General features: G+C 41.2%; 2 protein-coding genes and 1 long non-coding RNA gene across 3 annotated transcripts; all 3 read left to right on the top strand.

Annotated features, from left to right (window-relative positions):
* Positions 1-269: 269 nt before the first annotated feature.
* Positions 270-10,596, top strand: LOC135336376 (ankyrin repeat domain-containing protein 17-like). The gene is made up of 16 exons (XM_064532137.1): positions 270-283; positions 471-769; positions 3,057-3,188; positions 3,707-3,955; positions 4,688-4,792; positions 4,857-4,958; positions 5,545-5,649; positions 5,862-5,966; positions 7,223-7,327; positions 7,379-7,483; positions 7,717-7,818; positions 8,529-8,633; positions 8,693-8,797; positions 9,134-9,235; positions 9,292-9,396; positions 9,833-10,596. Exons 1-16 carry the CDS (start codon positions 270-272, stop codon positions 10,594-10,596), a joined length of 2,604 nt encoding a protein of 867 aa, XP_064388207.1.
* A 1,113-nt stretch (positions 10,597-11,709) lies between these two features.
* On the top strand, positions 11,710-13,121 carry LOC135335739 (uncharacterized). Its single transcript, XM_064531280.1, has 4 exons — positions 11,710-12,094; positions 12,186-12,236; positions 12,425-12,763; positions 12,915-13,121. The coding sequence occupies exons 1-4, from the start codon at positions 11,711-11,713 to the stop codon at positions 12,936-12,938; spliced, it is 798 nt and encodes a 265-aa protein (XP_064387350.1). The 5' UTR covers position 11,710; the 3' UTR covers positions 12,939-13,121.
* Positions 13,122-16,356: 3,235 nt separating this feature from the next.
* Positions 16,357-17,147, top strand: LOC135335712 (uncharacterized). Its single transcript, XR_010394588.1, has 2 exons — positions 16,357-16,614; positions 16,828-17,147. It is a non-coding gene; the product is annotated as an uncharacterized LOC135335712 (long non-coding RNA).
* The last annotated feature ends 587 nt before the right edge of the window (positions 17,148-17,734 follow it).

Here is a 17,734-nt window from a genome sequence, read left to right as displayed (position 1 = left end):
AAACCTGATCTGTTTATGGTATTTTGATCGCAGTGGACATTTGATCACTGAAAGTGCATGTTTGATATGGGCGTGTCGCTGTTACGTCTACTTTGTAGATGCTACGTACATCAATGTTTTCTTTTCCTGTTTGCATAGTGTGCAGTGACTATAATTATAATGCATGCCATATTAATATTGTTGTTGCTATATGCAGTGTCTGGATGAGCTGGATGAGTTTTAAAGCTGTGTCAGCTTGAGTGTTGTAGAGAGTTCATAAGAATTATACAATGGATTCAAACAGGTAAGAGAAACTATAGCTGCGTGCCCATTACGTTATTTTGTTTAACAAACTCTATGTGTAAGTACAGTTTATGCCGTTAAATTATGGTTGGAAAAACGTTTTTCGGTACATGGCGTGATGCAGGCACACACCTAAACCCAAACTATATAGTTATATTCAATGACATGCACTCAACATCTTCTTATAGTGACGACCTTGCTAAACAACTCTGGTTGGCTAGTCATGATGGTCATGACCAAAAAGTCCTTGAGCTGCTACAGAGAGGAGTTCCACCCAACAGTGGCTACTACACTACAAAGCATGATGGAATCACTCCACTACATAAAGCATGTTCTGACAACCATCTCGGCAGTGCAGAACTAATCATCAAGTTTGGAGCCATTGTAGCTGCTACAGATAGGGATGGCTGGACCCCCTTACACTACACATGTCTCAACAACAGTGAGACCACTGCTAAGCTCCTACTGGAGCACCGCTGTCCCACACGTGAGCCTGGGTTGATATACTTGGTAGACTGTTTGTCCAACTGACAGTATATAGATGAATTCCGTCACCTTAATTGTTGTTCTAAGTATAGGACTTACTGAATTGGGAATTATGCTACAAAAATAACACTAGTATATGATAGCGTGTCTGATATAATTTTTCCAATAGAGAGAGCAAAAATCGTATAATTATATACATCAAAAAGTTATACAACATACAAATCAATATTTCCCACCTACTACACTTTTGCCATGTAGTCTAGTGGGGCTTAACTGTCAAAAATTGGCACCTTAGGGCTACAAGGGAAAATATGGCTCATAAATTGGCACCTCAAGCATTAAATGCAGCAAAAATAAAAAATAATGGTGTCTTCGATGAGAATGCAATGTCTTGCATGAGAAACAAAATGTCATAAATGAAAACATAGAGACAGAGGGTGTATAGTCTGTGGACTAGTTCATCAACAATTCTGCTGTGTGAGGAGCTGCTTTAGAGACACTCTGGGAGAGGGCTTGGGCTCAGGCTAAGCTTTTTGCTCACTAGCACTAGTACTGACTGTACGCACTGCACTGGGCCTGATCAGCAAAGAAAAAGAAGCCATTTTTTATAATAATATAGGAATGGCTATTTTAAGCTTACCTTTGCTTGCCTACTAGCCTGGCATAGCTGAAGAGAGCTGGTCAGCCTGTCTAGAGCTAGCTTAGCCTCGAGACCAGCCGTTCGTTGGTTGCTGCGCAGTAAACGGAGGGGAGGGGCTTACTAATTGAACAGAGAGGGGGAGTGGCTCTGTATACCGTTTGCTTGGAGGGAGGGGCTGGCTGCTCATATTTATTATGCCTCGGTGCGCATGCGCAAGCGAGGTACCGTATAATTATAGAGGGTATATTTCGAGGGTATAAATGTTCGTGGTTTTCGCGGATTAGGCATGAACCGCGAATTTAATATTTCATGCATGCATGCTGCAAAAAAGGCGCTATTCCACGAAAATTAAATCCGCGAAAACCTTTCTAAAGGCACATCCGCGAAAAGTTATACCCTCGAAATATACCCACTATACGGTATACAATAGACTAGTGTGTGTGTGTGTGTGTGTGTGTGTGTGTGTGTGTGTGTGTGTGTGTGTGTGTGTGTGTGTGTGTGTGTGTGTGTGTGTGTGTGTGTGTGTGTGTGTGTGTGTGTGTGTGTGTGTGTGTGTGTGTGTGTGTGTGTGTAGACCGCTACAGGTGCTCAAGGATGAATCAAGTGCAAGTAAGAGTTTCTATAGGCTTCTAATCATGTTTACTTGGATTTTAATTCGTGGATTTGCAAAATAATGCTTCGTTCTCGAGTTATGCCTAGTTTTGCTTACTTGGAATGCCATTGCAGCCTTTTCAGAAGAGTCCGTAGCAAAACTTGTTCACCGAGTGTTACTACACTACTTAGTAGTTAGCTCTGCACTAGAACGCTAGCTATTGGTAGCTGCAAGAGTGAGCAGAGAACTGCAAGACTCTGCAGCCATTAATTTTAGACTTGGCATCAATCGTTTTTAACAACAATCATGTTGAACATTACCACTATTTGCATGCAGCAATTTAATATCATCATGATAATTATAATCAATGTGTGTATAAAATCTAGCTATTAGTAGTTTTATGTTATGTAGCTTTGGCACCTCCACCGAGGCATCAGCACCCCAGTGCTTTCATTTGTCCAGTCTGCGCAAGGCTGGTGTGGACGAGCTCTCTTTTCCTAGTTGTCTTCTTGTTTGAATAGTGTTGCTATGCGGTGGTAGTCATGCAAGTTTATATAGGCTGGATGCATAGCAACTAGCCAGCCAATCAGATGGGACATAATTATATCAATTAATGCACAGTGCCTCGGGTTTATGACAGTAAACAACGCCCTCGTGGTTGGGAGGTTTACTGTCATAACCCCTCAGTCTACACTGTACATTAACTAATACTTAATTCTTGTTTTCCTTATTTGAAATCCCTCCATGCACTTCATTGATTCTTGAACTTGAACTAATATCTTGAACTAAAATTATTGTCAACAACATGGTAAACTTAATTCTAGTGATGTCCTAGCCTCGTTTTCAGGCCAATTTTTCTCGGAAAGGAGAAAAAATATAGCGTTATCAAATGTGCATGTAAATAACGTTGTAACAAATTGAAGTGCGGCTCAGATTGACGATCGAGCGGCTCTCCCTCGCTTGCATGTTTCCACGCTCTTTGATGCTTCCTTAGTAAATAATTATTGCAACTCTCCACTTATGATATTTATAAATCTGGGTTATCAGTATGCTCAGCTCCTATTATGTTCTTTCCCAACCATGAAGATATCAAAGACAACATGGGGCAGACTGCTGATGATTTGGCCAGAAGTGAAGAGTACTCTCGTTTGGCTATCTGTATCGAGAGCTTCCGGCCTGGATATAGTGGTAAGTTGGCCATCAACAGCTGTATGTACACAGACAGTAGTCAGTGTAGGATCTTAGAGTATATACATGCAGTACACAGATATATATAGTGTAGCTTCGATCCCAGGCCGATCTGTCTCCAATTGAACGCTAGGTCACCTCCTCGCGACCTATAGCGTTCAATTGGAGACGGATCGGCATGGGATCGAGACTACAGAGATAGTGTTGATAGAGCTAGAAACGAACTGCTGGAGATTTCCGAGTTGGAAGAGCTAGGTATCATACAAATTGAGATTAGACACAAACTATTAATTCTTGATAACAAACAAGCTTCTTATATATTTTAATTATGGACTGTGCCGTGACGATATCAAAATGATACATAGCTGTATACTGACCATGCAACTCGCTATTAGGTATATATATATATACAGTGCAATCATGCATCAGACGTATATTATCTGGACAATAACAATGCCACTACAGTTGTCTCTTTTGGCTTCTAAATCATATAGCTCTCTTGTGTCCCTATTATGTAGATCCTCTGTCCTCCTACCCAACACTGGAACAGCTGATGCAGCTGGATTGTGACCAATGGCTTCAACTTGGTGTTCACTTGGGATTGGACAATGACCAACTGGAATGCATAGAGAAGAGCCAACATCCCACAGCAGCAACTCTCCGGGCAGCCAAAGTCAAGAATATTGACATGCAGTGGAAGGATGTTGTGGAAGCTCTAGTGAGCATTGGAGAGTACAAGTTGGCAGACTGTGTTTGCAATCAGCAAGGTTAGCAATGACTGGTCATGGTTACATGTATAGCGAAACTGATGTTGTATTGCCACCCTCTTATGCCACCACTAACATATGCTGCGAGCTTTGTGCAATTAGAAGCCTTGCCATTACTTGTTTTATTACTTGTGTTATTAATCTCATATTGCACTCTTAACCTATTACCGTATTACTAGAATATTTTGCGGGTGAGAAACCTTTGCAAATGAGCCAAATCAGCAGAAAGTTTGTCCCTTTGCGATCTAACTATTGTGTTCTGGCAAGGATTGTGTGTATTTACTAGTAATAATTTAGGTTTTGCTGATTTTATTGATGCGAATTGATCAACCCTCGCAAAATTCGCAAATGTTTGATGCTCGCAAAACATTCCAGTAATACGGTACTATACTAATGGTTTACATGTACTGCATGTATACAGTCATGTTATTATCTTATACTTAATGTTCTAATGATATATACCAGCTGTAGAGGAAGGTGATAGTACTCTGTCAGCTAGTGTGTGCATTCTATGGTTGGCTGGACTGTGTCAAGTGTCTTGTGGAAACTGTGGGCCTCAATCCAAAAGGTAGGATAACACTAATTATCACTCCTATAACTAGACCAGCTCTACTTCTCTGAGCTCTGCACATGCACTATACTGTTACTTATCGAGCATCAGCCATTAATATATATCCGTTTTGGGTGATGCATGATTGCTGCCCAATACTGACAGTTCATTGGTGTTTGCAGGCACAGTCAACAAGGCTGGTGACACCCCACTCTCTCAGGCGTACAAAAACAGACACTTGGAAACTATCAAATATCTTGCTCAAAAACATCAGTGTGACCCAAAATGTGTGTGTAGCTACTAACTTTGACAATTGTTTTAGCGTCCATGATTTGCTTGTTGTATGTACAGTTACAGTGAATAAGGCTGGAGACACCCCTCTCTCCCTTGAGTGTTCCCGTGGTAACCTGGAGATGGTCAAGGCTCTCACCAACAAGCATGTTGACCTAAACAGTAAGTATTGCATTGATGCATGGTGGTATTCTGCAGAGTCAGTCAACATTGGTGGAACTGGTGGCACCTCACTCTCTCTCTAGTTTCCTTTTCTCGTCCCCTTTGCCTCTAGCTAGCTGTCCTTTTACATTCGACTCTCTATGGTATCCATAGTGCATATTTTAAAGCCAATATATATAGTGACAGTATAAAGATTTGCTTCATAGATTGTAACAGAGAAGAGCTTGTCGATACGAACGAACAAACGGTACGAAGATGGATTTGGTCAGCATATCCACTCTACAGTTTACAGTATTGGGAGTTCGCTCACTCACCCGAATAACTATATAATTATGCTAATCGAGCCATGAATCCCCATTACCTCCGAAAATCCTACAATCTGATTGTGCTGCACTTGCACTCTCCTCAGTGCAGCAGTACAAATCTTTGATAGGTAACCCCCGGCCGTCCATCCATCAGAAGGTTTTTCCTTTCCCTGAGCCTCCTATATACATCATAATAGACCAACCTACTTCTTGTTAGTCTGACTTTAGTGGACGGTCACTGATGACTGTAGCTCAATATTAATGTTATTTTGTGTTCACAGGCTCAGTCAACAAGGCTGGTGACACCCCATTCTCTCTGGCTTGTGCCATTGGTCACTTGGACACAGTTAATTACCTTGTAAACAAGCAGAATTGTGATCCTAGAAGTAAGTTTACGCAACATTTGAAAAAGTTTACCCAACATGTAAAAATAACTTTTGCCACATGGATCTACTAATATCATTATTCTTTGGTGTATGCATGTGCTTTCCACTTCTTACTTATAATTAGCTCCGCTATACAGACCTAGTACCAACAATCCTTTTGATTGTGATGTTATACCAACAATTCATTGCATGATTATAGTGTATATACACAGGCCCATGTAACAAGGCTGGTGACACCCCTCTCATTCTGGCTTGTGCCAACGACCACTTGGATACAGCCAAATACCTTGCAAATGAGCATACTTGCGATCCTAGAAGTAAGTTAATCATTGCATTATAAGTACTATTATCTCAGACCCACTAATTTGCATGGCTTCTATTTCTCTTGAATGTACACAAGCATATCTAGAGTTTAATTTCTAACACGCTTGCAATGCAATGTGACAAATTGCTACGATTGGCCGGGGGAAGCACCAAAACGAGCCGTACGTCAATCCGTCACAGCGCCAGGAAATGCAAACATACCTTATTTTAACAACTGATTTTACAATTCAAAGATTTTATGTACTTAATAATTATAAACATTTCTGTTCTAAGTGTCCTGCATGCATGTGTACTGTTCTAAGTGTGAAGGTGAGGCTCACATGCACTTAAAACAGAAAACTTGTTATGCTTACTTGGAAGGGGAGCTGATACGCGTGTGGCACATAATAAAATGTGTCCTAGCTTAATAATTATTAACCATTAACATGCTGAATGATTTTCGCTAGAATAACAATCTCTGCTACCTCGCCCGACTCACGTGCTAATTTCTGCAACAAGCTCTCACCCACTGACCTCAATTTTGGCCCCTTTTTTTCCTTGGTAATCCAACCGTTACCCAGCCACGCCCAATACCCTTGTGAAACCCCTCCCCTTTCCCAAATAATGGCCGGAATGTGCAGGGGTCTTGACGGCCTTAAAGTACTCTTGGAGCTGGAGGACGACATGCACTTCTATATATCAGAACAGGAAGTAGCTGGTACCAAAATGTAGCGTACACCTTCAGCTATACCCGCCAAATGATGTATCGGGGTGCTGAAACCTTAAAAGTGCCAAACAAGGTAAGGGCCCCTCTTAAGAACCCCCATACACATTTAGGTGAGGGGGTGCGCCACAACACGGGCAAACAATTATGCTTTTTTTATCACTGATATACATGCGTTGATTTTAGTAACTTTGTACGCTCTCTTTGTAACATTTCTGATGGGTACGTGTCAAAGCGTCAACAGCAGGTAAAGGGGGATCTGTGGTTTGTCCTCCAATAAACATGCTCTTCTGATGCAATCTAAACAGGTGTGTTTCTCTGGATTCCATTGAGTTTGGGAAAATTGACAGCATAATTATAAGTATTGCATGATTGTAATCCAGCTAGTGCAGTGGTGCATCCACCAAAATAAAGGGGGGCTGTAGCCCCTGGAGCCCCCTTGTTCCTACGCCACTGATTAGAACATAATTATTCGCATGCACGCATCTAAACAGAACGCTCTATAATTATGTTGGAACATCGACTAATATATAGCTATTTGTCCAGGTTCAGTCAACAAAGCTGGTGACACCCCACTCTCTCTAGCCTGTGCCAATGGTCACTTGGAAACAGCCAAGTACCTTGTGAAAGAGTATCATTGTGATCCTAAAAGTAGGCACTGCATATGGCCCATCAATTGTTCCATCTGTTGTACATTTACAGGTACAGTCAACAAGGCTGGTGACACCCCACTCTCTCAGGCCTACAAAGGTGGACACTGCGAAGTGGTCAAGTATCTCGCCATCACTCATCACTGTGATACAATGAGTAAATCCCATTTAGTTAATGAACAGCCATGCATGCACTGTTAAAGATATGCGTACATGTTTCTGAAAAGTTGCCGTTAATTAAAGTGTTCCTGTATAGCACCTCATTTCCTGCGTATAATTATAACAAATAGTGCTTATACCATATATACCCATTGCAAAGACGACAGTACAGTGTATGAAATACCACAGGCATTCTATATACTGCTGCCCACAATTTGCTTGTATCCACAGTTGCAATGAATGTGGTTGGAGACACTCCTCTCTCCCTTGAGTGTTCCCGTGGTAACCTGAAGATGGTCCAGGCTCTCATCAACAAGAATGTTGATCCAAAAAGTAAGTAAAACTAGAGTACTGAAGTGCAATTACCCTCGGTGTTAATTTGAGGGATAGTGAGTCAAAGCCGCGTGTACGTCTAGGCCAACGTGCGTTTGAGCTTTTTAACTTCTTAGTTTTTATTCGACAACATCTAGGCCAACGTGCGTTTGAGCTTTTTAACTTCTTAGCTTTTATTCAACAACGATCGAAGCTTTAACATCAAATTTAATAAACTACTACCTTGTTGTGTTGAAGCTATCCATGGTACAAACACAGTGCTATCGCATCCAGGTGAGTAAACTCAGAATACACAGAACGACAGACAGACAGACAGGCTGACTGAGGGAATGCTAAAAGCATTGTGTGGGGCGAGCCTTAGAGCAAAGTTATTGTTGAAAAGGATCTGCTCTCTTTGATCCGTCATTTTATTAGTTTCTGACGTTCCCATGGCCCAATCCCTTTGCAATGCCAACCTCTCCTCTCTTGTATCGGTTTCATACTGTACCTACTTGTCGCTTCACTTTAATTGTATGTACGAATTTAACTGCCATTGTCACGCTAAAAGTTTGACAGACAGACTTGCAGATATCCAGTTGCTGAGCCCCTCTACTACTCACTACTATGAGACGAGCCTCAGGGCTAGCCCCAATAACCCGTGGTGCCGCGCCGCACCTCAGGTTTTATGAGTGCTATTACACTGTTTGTTGATGATGGTATTCTACATGCAGAGTCAGTCAACAAGGCTGGTGACACCCCACTCTTGCTGGCCTGTGCCAATGGCCACTTGGATACAGTCAAGTACCTTGTGAATAAGCATCACTGTGATCCTAGAAGTAGGCATTGCATGAATTTCATCACCTCAGTACACATGTGAACGGAAATGCATAAACAGGTGGAGTAAGCACGGCTGGTGACACCGCACTCTCTCTGGCATACAAAGGTGGACACTGGGAAGTGGTCAAATACCTCGCCATCACTCATCACTGTGACACAACAAGTAAATCTCGTTTAACTTGTTAGTTTTATTACACTGCATGTATTTGGTGTTAATGCAGTCGGCCGCTTTAAATGTGAAAGTCCTATTTCTGGTTTTATAGCAGGCGCTATCATTTTTCCTTAAAGTGACATCATTATTGTGAAACAAACCATTGTATGATGCAATAAAGCCACAACACACAATATAGGCAGCAACTAAAATTCAATGCGGGCGGAAGACCTGAAACATGAATATCATGAACAGTGGTTTTACGCGTTGACAATTGCATAGCATGCACGATACACAGTATAAAATTCTAGAAAACTAATAGTGCCCACAATTAGCTTGTATCTATAGTTGCAGTGAATGAGGCTGGAGACACCCCTCTCTCCCTTGAGTGTTCCCGTGGTAATCTGGAGATGATCAAGGCTCTCATCAACAAGTATGTTGATCCAGAAAGTAAGTGTTTTATCATTGCTGTTATACACGTGTTTATTGATGATGTTTTTCCACAGAGCCAGTCAACAAGGCTGGTGACACCCCACTCACTCTGGCCTACAACTCTTTGCAATTGAATACAGTCCAGTATTTCGCCATCACTCATCACTGTGATACAAAAAGTAAAATCCAATTTCATTTTTAACCTGTTGGTTCTATATTCCATATGCATTCTGTTCAATAACATAGCCTAGCTATAGCACGATAATGATGTATGTGAAATAATTGCATAGTAGCATAAGGAGGATAAAAAGCCCCTCTCTCCGTCAAGATACTGGATAAAGTTGTAATTATTGTTATTTATCTGTATTGCTTGTTGTGAATGTTGAGAATAGCAGCGGTGGGCTTAATTGTAAAGAGGTGTATCTCTGCTGCTAGTGTTGACTGACCTATAACAATACTGATAATTAAGTTATTAATCGATCTTTGCTATTGCAGTGTGTAGCCAAGTAACCAATAACATGATGTATAAATGTCGTTTACCATTATTAGCGCTGTATTTTGACTATTCATTCTACGTAATCCCGACCCGTCATAAAGCTTAATCTGTATTCTTAGGTGTCCTCTTACTAGCAGTGAAGAAAAATCAAAAATCAGTGTTGAAGTTTTTACTGGTAGAGTGCCACAGCAATCCAAATGTGACCGACAAAGAAGGCAAGTCACCTCTCGATTTGGCCAATGACCCTAAGATTATAAAGCTCCTCTTGAAACACGGAGCCAAGGCTGCCAATGTCTACAAAAAACACAGCAAGCTCATTGGAAAACTTTCTTCTGAGCAACCTCCACACCTTCCTCTGTTTGTGCTCCTCACTGGTGATGGTGGCGTGGGAAAGAGTACTCTGTTGAAGTCCATTCTGAGCTCAAAAGGTTTTCTGGCTAAATTGCAGAAGGCAAGACCCGTAGATGGTGTTGATGCGAGGACAGTTGGAATCATACCGTACGATGTATACACCAAAGAGTTCGGGAGAATCGTTTACTTCGATTTCGCTGGTCAGAAAGAGTTTTACACGAGCCACTGTGCCATTCTGGAGAATGCTGTTCAAACCTCACCACCCATCATTATCCTCTGTGCCAAGCTTGTAGAAAGTGAGCAGGCGATTATTGATTCCACAAATCGTTGGTTGACCCTTGTTCAAAACCAGTGCACCAATCTGAAAAGCAAAGCACATGTGATAGTAATTGGTAGCCATGCTGACCAAGTGAAGAAAATGGGAGAAGATCCACAAGCCAAAGAGGGTATTTTTGCCCCTATTATCAAGCCAAGTTCGAGTTCAAAGAGTTCATTCCAATGGATTGTCGCTTTGCTGATTCGGATGACATGAAAAAGGCGAGAAAACAGATCCAGAAAAGCTCCGCTATTCTCCGCTCTCCAGAAACCATCAGCCTAAATGCTCACACCTTCTACATCTACCTTGCTGAAACCTTCAAAGATGACCTTGCTTTGTCGTTGGGAAATGTCTACGCAAGAATTAAGAGCAATCTTCACAGGCCTCTGTCAGAACGCAGGCAAAATATTCTCTCCTTCATTCCCAGCACCATCCCTCACCTTGTACAGATCTGTGACCAGCTGCATAAAAGTGGTCTCCTATTGTTTCTCTGCAATGATACCTCTCCAGAGAAGTCTTTCTTAGTGATTGATCAAACAGCACTTCTGTCCAAAGTCACTGGGACCGTGTTTGCTCCTGAAAATTTCCGTCAACACTGCAAGCTCGCATCAAGCACTGGAGTGGTGTCTTTGTCGAAATTTAGTGAAGCATTTGATGGCTTTGACATAGAGATGCTGATTGCTTTCATGTCCCATTTAGAGTTGTGTTTCGAAATCATAGATAAGCAAGTCTTGGATTTCATTTCAAAGGAGATTGCTTCCACTGCCACAGATGCTTCAGTTCCCGAGTCTGAAAATCGATACATCTTCTTTCCAGGGCTGATTCGAATCGAAACTCCAGAGCAAGTGTGGGAAGAAGCTCAAGGCATCAAGTACCACTTTGGCTGGATACTCAAAACCTCTCAAGACACACAGTTTTTCGATTCTCGCTGCTTTCAAGTCCTCATTCTGAGAGTAGTATTCACGTTCGGCCTTGCCCCGGCTAGCAAAATATCGCTCAATGTCCCTTCCCTGCAGAAATTCTGCTCTGTGTGGAAGAGTGGAATATGCTGGTGTGACGATGACGGGATCACCACACACCTTGAGCTTGCTGAGAATGGCCAATCTCTTGCTCTCAAAATGTACACTAACACAGTTCGACCTGAAGGTCTGATTCTTCGCTGCAGAATTGTCAGTAAAATCCGTGAGACTGTTGAAAGTTTTAGCCAATTTGAAAATTTGAATGTGATTGAATCGGTGATTGATCCAAATTATGTTGCCAAAAATCCTTTGAAAAGCCCCCCCTGGTAAATATAAAAGATATTGCAGCAGCTGTATCCTCTAACAAAAAAATGATTAGATCAACACGTCAGTTTGCCCTATCCTTGGAGCACCTCTTAAAGTTTGAGCCGTACGCTGGCCTGGATCCAACCATTATACAATGTATCCACAGTGAGAAAAATGTCAAGAAAGACATAGTAATTTCCAGTGGTTTCATTTCCTATTTTGCCGATCAGGTTGCCGACCCCGACATTGAAGATCGAGATCAAGTATTTCGAAACAGTCGCATGTACAGAAGAATCCTGAGCCATTCGAATGTCAAAGTTCATTCAAGCAGTCCTAAACAGGAGGTGGTCCAGGCTCTTGAGACGTGGAGAGATGAGACTGAGGGAACTTACAGCTGTCTAAGGGAGACCCTCAACAAGTACAGCGTTTTCTCGGGGAGAAACCCTCTGGTAAGTTGTCAATAATTATTAATCCCTGTTGTGCATTTTTACGTGCATGTACGTGTGTTTTACATATTTACACGCTATAATTTTGTCACAGGACCTAGCTGGTGTGGCTCATGATGATATTGATCCCTCTGTGTTTAGTATGGTGAGTCGTCTATCTAATTTACCTTTCTCTGACATAATTATTATTACCCCTTGGGCCCCACTTTAAATGCATGCTTGCTTTATTAATTAGATAATGTGTATACGTACTCTAAAATCAGCGTTTTACGGTTTACTCCTGACCAGAGGTTGCATGGCTATATAGTATTATGCTTATGTACATGCATATAGGATCCAGGGACTAGCCTCCATGAGTTAATGGTGAAGCATGGAGTCACTGACGAGCAATTGGATCGAGAGATTGAACAGGACGACCTTGCTCTATTAGCTATGCACTTTGATGATGTGGAGCTATACCTCAACCCACTGAAGTTAACTGACAATGAACAGGTTGACGTGAGGCGAGATACTTATTTAAGTAGAAGCAATCAAGTGGCAGTGATCAACTGTTTGTCAATCTGGAGAGGTCATGAGCCCAGTGAAGCAACATTCAGAACACTGATTAGGATCTTATTGGAACTGGGTAAGGACGGGATTGCTACCAAGATCTGTCAGTACTTGAAAGAAAAGGTAAATTTAACTTTCACTGGGTGCACAGAATAAATTATGTATTGCATGTGTTAATATTTTTTCTTGTTATTAAACATGCAAGCATGGCTGTATAAAATATATAATTGATTGTAGTTACTACCTCGAGCATTGTTACTTTCTTTACATGCAGGCTGTGAATGCTGCGAGTGACTGACTGTATGTATAGGACTGTAGGTCTTACTAAATTGAACACAATAGACATTGTTGTTTGATCATTGTGTGTGTGCTTTTTTATAATAATATCAGGCTACTTGTTCATGTAGATCTACTCCTGATAATAATATATCTAGCTCTTGTGTTAAGGATTTCTTTACCCAATCAATTTTGCCTTAATTTCTACACTGCCTGTTCTCATTGCTCAGGCAAAAAGTCATCAACTGAGGCTAGAAAACTTTGGTATACGTGAGAACAGAGCCTGTATGTGTGTGGGTGGATTGGTGAGTGTACAATGTCTTACAACGTCTTACACTTCACTGTACAGTCATTCATCCCTGGAACAATCAGAAACAGCTAATAAGAAGCCTATTTAGGACTGGGCCTCAATCTGGAGTGAAGCCAGCTGGCTGTCAGTATAACTTCAAAGCCATGCACCTAACTAAATCCATGTCCCAAGCTATATGCAGTCGTAAGAGTATAGGGTAGTTCGAACGAGTCGATCCTTATCAAACACATGTAAAACTACGCTAGTGTCTGTTGTTTGTGCGGCAGAGATAAGATGGGAGGAAGTAAAGACCGAGTACCTCAATAAGAGATATATACATGCACCCACTTAGAACACGAAAAATAAAAATATCATTGGTTAGTGAAATTATGGGTTATTATTGGGCTGTCAACCTATTAAAAGTCTTAACAATAAACACTAGCTCATATTGGATGTCAAAGTCCGAGATGGGAGATTGTAGCAAACATAACATGATGGATTATTTAAAGGATCAACCAACTGGCGTCAGAATTTTTCCCCACACACACATAAGCAACTTTTATACTACTGTAGTGTATATACACATGCACGACAACCCATGCAGTATTAAAGTGGTTATAATTAGGAAAATTCTTTCCAAAAACTATAACGCCTGACCTGACACTAGGCCCTGATAAATTATGCTCGGAATAATTTTAGTATAATAGGTGTAAGGCATAAATGTCTATTTTTGGTAAAGATCCTTACATTAAGTTTTGCATAACGATGTTCTCATGGCAAAAAATGGCTGAAGAGATTATGGATCAATTCAAAACCTTAAGATGAATGAGTCTGTTGTAATGTCACATCTTTCTGGAATTTTTACGAGAATAATCGGATTTTTTATGAGAATAATATTTAGCCTCGGTCCCAGGCCGATTTTTTTTTAATAGAACGAAGTTGAAAAATACGTGGTATTGATTGTATCTGGGCGTGGCAGGAACCGGAAACAAAAGCAGTGATTCTTTACATTTTGTTTCGCTTTTTTCTGTAATACTAAAGGTGTACGTAGAGGCATTTTACTCCCGTAAAAAGTTACAGTAATTTAGCTCCGTGTCATGTTCTCAATTTATAGCTAGCTAGCTGGCATGCAACTCGTTGTCTTGTTTGAAGCAAGATGGCCTCACTCTCATGGCAGAACAGGCCCAGGCTCTCAAGCTCCTGTTTGAGGGAAGGGACGTGTTTATCTGGTTCCCAACGGGGTATGGCAAGTCTCTGCTATATCAGTTGCTACCCTTTTTAATGGACTACAAGCTAGGTAGGACCAAGGCTCCTCCTGTTGACAAAAGTGTTGTTCTTGTTAATTGTCTCTCCCCTTGTATCTCTCATCATGAGACTCATGATTGACCAGATCAGGAGTCTAAACAATAGAGGTGTTTCTGCTGCCATCCTCAGTAGCAATAAAGGAATCGACAAAGATTTGGTTGCCACTGCCAAAGAAGTGTCTTCTGGGAAGTATTTCCTGCTGTATACTGCCCCAGAGGCTGTTGTTGAAGACCACTGTTGGAGGATTCATTTTTTGTTGTACCACGAGTCAATGTATTAAAAAACCACGCCCAGATCACGCCCAAATACAATCAATACCAGGCCTAGTAGGCGACCTAGCGTTCAATTGGAGACGATCGGCCTGGGGTCGAGGCTATACCAGGCCTAGTAGGCGACCTAGCGTTCAATTGGAAACGGATCGGCCGGGGGTCGAGGCTAAATAATATTAAGAAATGGGTGAACAAAAAGCATAATTTATCATGCAGGGCCTACCTATATAGCACACTCATAGTGCAACCCTATATAAAAAAGTTTAGACTGAACCTTAAATTCAAATAGAAACTCATGACAACCAGTTTCATCTCCAGCTCGCTAGCTGTTAGTTTGTGTAAGTGCAGGGACTCATCAGTGTATAGAGTCCACAATAATTCAAGAATATCATGATACTCTCAGTGAATACCATAATACTCGATCTGTCCATTAGCAGTGGCGGATCCAGGAATGTTGAGAGGGAGGTTCCAAAACAGTTAATTTTAAAAAAGGTCATCACTTTTCCTAAGCAATGAGCATGCCCATTAGAGAGCCCTGCCCACATATCGACTACAGATCGCGATCATTTAAGCTGAGTTGCAAGCTTGGTAAGTTGATCTCCACTCCAGTGTGTTCTTGTGTGAAAGGGGGGTTCCATGGAACCCATGGAACCTGTCTGGATCCGCCACTGATTAGCTAAGTATAGACGCTTCTCCAAGTTTCGTCTTGCACCTGGCATTTTCTAATCAATATGGTTGTTTCAACATAAGCTCATGAGAGTGGAGAGACTGCATGATGGTAGGAGGCTTCAAAATCAAACACCATGCTGATGCACGCGCATTACATCTCCCTGTTTGAAAAACATGATGTGCATGTGCACTGCTAGCCTCCAGACAAGGCCGATTAAAATCCAATCGGCCTGGATTCGAGGCTAGTGCACTGCAGGCTATACATGCACTTAGCTATATCATAGATAGAGTAGAAGAGGGCAGAGGAGGGAGGACACGATTAACCTTAGTATAGCTAGCATTCCGTGCCAAACCAAATGGCCGGTATATCGAGGTGGCCGCATTTCAGAGAGCCGGAATAGCGAGAGTCTACTGTATATTAGTATGAGTGACAGGCAATTCTTGCAGGCACGGAGCAAACCATACAAATAAAGGGGTGCTAGAAGCTGAGACTGTTAGTGTCATTGATGTTCTTCATGTTGGAGACACTCTGAACCATGTTGCAGCTTTATCACAGAGACAGGAGTGCCTGGGGTGCTTCTCACAGGAATCTTGGAGACAGGAGTGCCTGGGGTGCTCCTCATAGGGATCCTGGAGACAGGATCAAGAGTGCTTCTCACAGAGACAAGATCAGAGTGCCTGGGATGCTTCTCACAGGGATCTTAGAGATAGGAGTACTTGAGGTGCTTCTTATAGGGGTCCTATTACCTTCAGGTCCTGACAACTTGGCCATAGGGGTACCTCCAGTAGGAGAAAAGGCTTACTTTGCTCTAGCTCAATATGTAGAGGTTATAAAGAAAGAAAAGATGAATCGTTCAAAGAATGTAATTAAAAGGTCGCGATAATTAGCTAATTAGAGCTAAGGTTAATCGTGTCTTCACTCCTCTGAGAAGAGGGATTGGAAACCGAAGTACCCTCGAAGTACCATCCGTGTATCTCCGCGGTTTTAATCGAGGCTTACTTTTTAACACGAGGGCTAAACATGAATAATTCATGAGAATTGTTTTGCTCTCTGTGTAAGAAGTCCACGAGCAGTTCTGCTGCTAAACATCAACTTTCTCTAATACTTGAGGCCATTTGGGACACACAGGACACTATTTGGTTACAAAGCCTTAGCTATATCAAAGGTACTATAGGAACACAAGCATGAAAAAGCGCTCTGTGTACCTCTAGCTACTTCACGACAATCGAGATTATATTTTCTTTGTTTCCAATTGATACCTACTATCAGGGGGCATGTGATTCAGTAATGGGGGTAGCTCTGAGTAGCGATGTCAGACCGATTTTCATTGTTGCTATTTCTAACTCCTATGTATTACTATCTCTTTTGAACACTCTAGGCAAACCAGAAAAACTTTACTGCACTGGATTTGGTCAAGCGAATGCAGAGATACAGCGTTTTGAAGAACATTAGCCAGGGAAAAATTCGTACAAAAATTTACTGCATTTTAATGTACTTGGGCGGGACTTATGAAATTTGTTGTTAATACCGGAAATGATCTTAAAGTTAGCATATCTGCTGAACCGCTTGGTCTATTCTCTTTTAAAAAGTATGAAATGGACACTCAGGACTCAGGAGTTAACATTGTAACCATTTGATATCTATTATGAAGTTTATAATGTTTCTGTAATGTATATCTTTATGATGTCCCTATAATAGTATGATGTCTCCTGCTTCAGAGAGTTCTTTTGGATTTAAAGTAACCATGCTATCTTTTCAGTATATTATTGTATCATGTTTCAGAACTCTCATCAATGTCCACCTTACGCTATCTGTTTCTTGATCTTTATAAGCAACTTTTCTGTCAATTTCATTTGGTCTAAATAATTCGTTTTTAGTGTGATGTAGATTTAAGGCTATACAACTATAAATCTATGATATACAACTCTGTTGACAGCTTCTAATTAATACAGTAGATTACTCTTGTCTTTTTTTGTGTGCAAATTGAATCAGTTCTTGCAATTTAATAGTTTTGGTAGATTACATTGTTGTCCCTGGAATTCTCTCCAATCTTTCTTGTTTCTTTTCAACAGAGGCTTTCAGATTGCTTCAATAATTACTTTCAGTAACTTCTAAGAACTTCTAAGAAATAAATACAGCTATTGGTACACTTGGCTTGATTTTACTGCATTTCTATTCTCAGCTCCACCCATCTATCCATGCAATATGTGATTCCGCAAGAAATAAAAGCTTATTGTAGCAACTTTTGCATAATCTGAAGAGAGTTAGAGATGAAAGACATGCTC

This window comes from Halichondria panicea, chromosome 5 (assembly GCF_963675165.1).
Source record: "Halichondria panicea chromosome 5, odHalPani1.1, whole genome shotgun sequence".
Lineage (NCBI taxonomy): Eukaryota > Metazoa > Porifera > Demospongiae > Suberitida > Halichondriidae > Halichondria > Halichondria panicea.
This window is presented reverse-complemented; position numbering and strand designations above follow the sequence as displayed.

Bases quoted from the DNA above. Each gene is read 5' to 3' on its own strand.
- LOC135336376 (XM_064532137.1), top strand. The intron at 7,328-7,378 runs GTAGGCACTGCA...GTACATTTACAG, and splicing joins GTATCATTGTGATCCTAAAA to GTACAGTCAACAAGGCTGGT. The intron at 8,798-9,133 runs GTAAATCTCGTT...TTGTATCTATAG, and splicing joins TCATCACTGTGACACAACAA to TTGCAGTGAATGAGGCTGGA.
- LOC135335739 (XM_064531280.1), top strand. From the start codon at position 11,711: ATGATTAGATCAACACGTCAGTTTGCCCTATCCTTGGAGCACCTCTTA. The intron at 12,237-12,424 runs GTGAGTCGTCTA...ACATGCATATAG, and splicing joins ATCCCTCTGTGTTTAGTATG to GATCCAGGGACTAGCCTCCA. The intron at 12,764-12,914 runs GTAAATTTAACT...CTTTACATGCAG, and splicing joins GTCAGTACTTGAAAGAAAAG to GCTGTGAATGCTGCGAGTGA.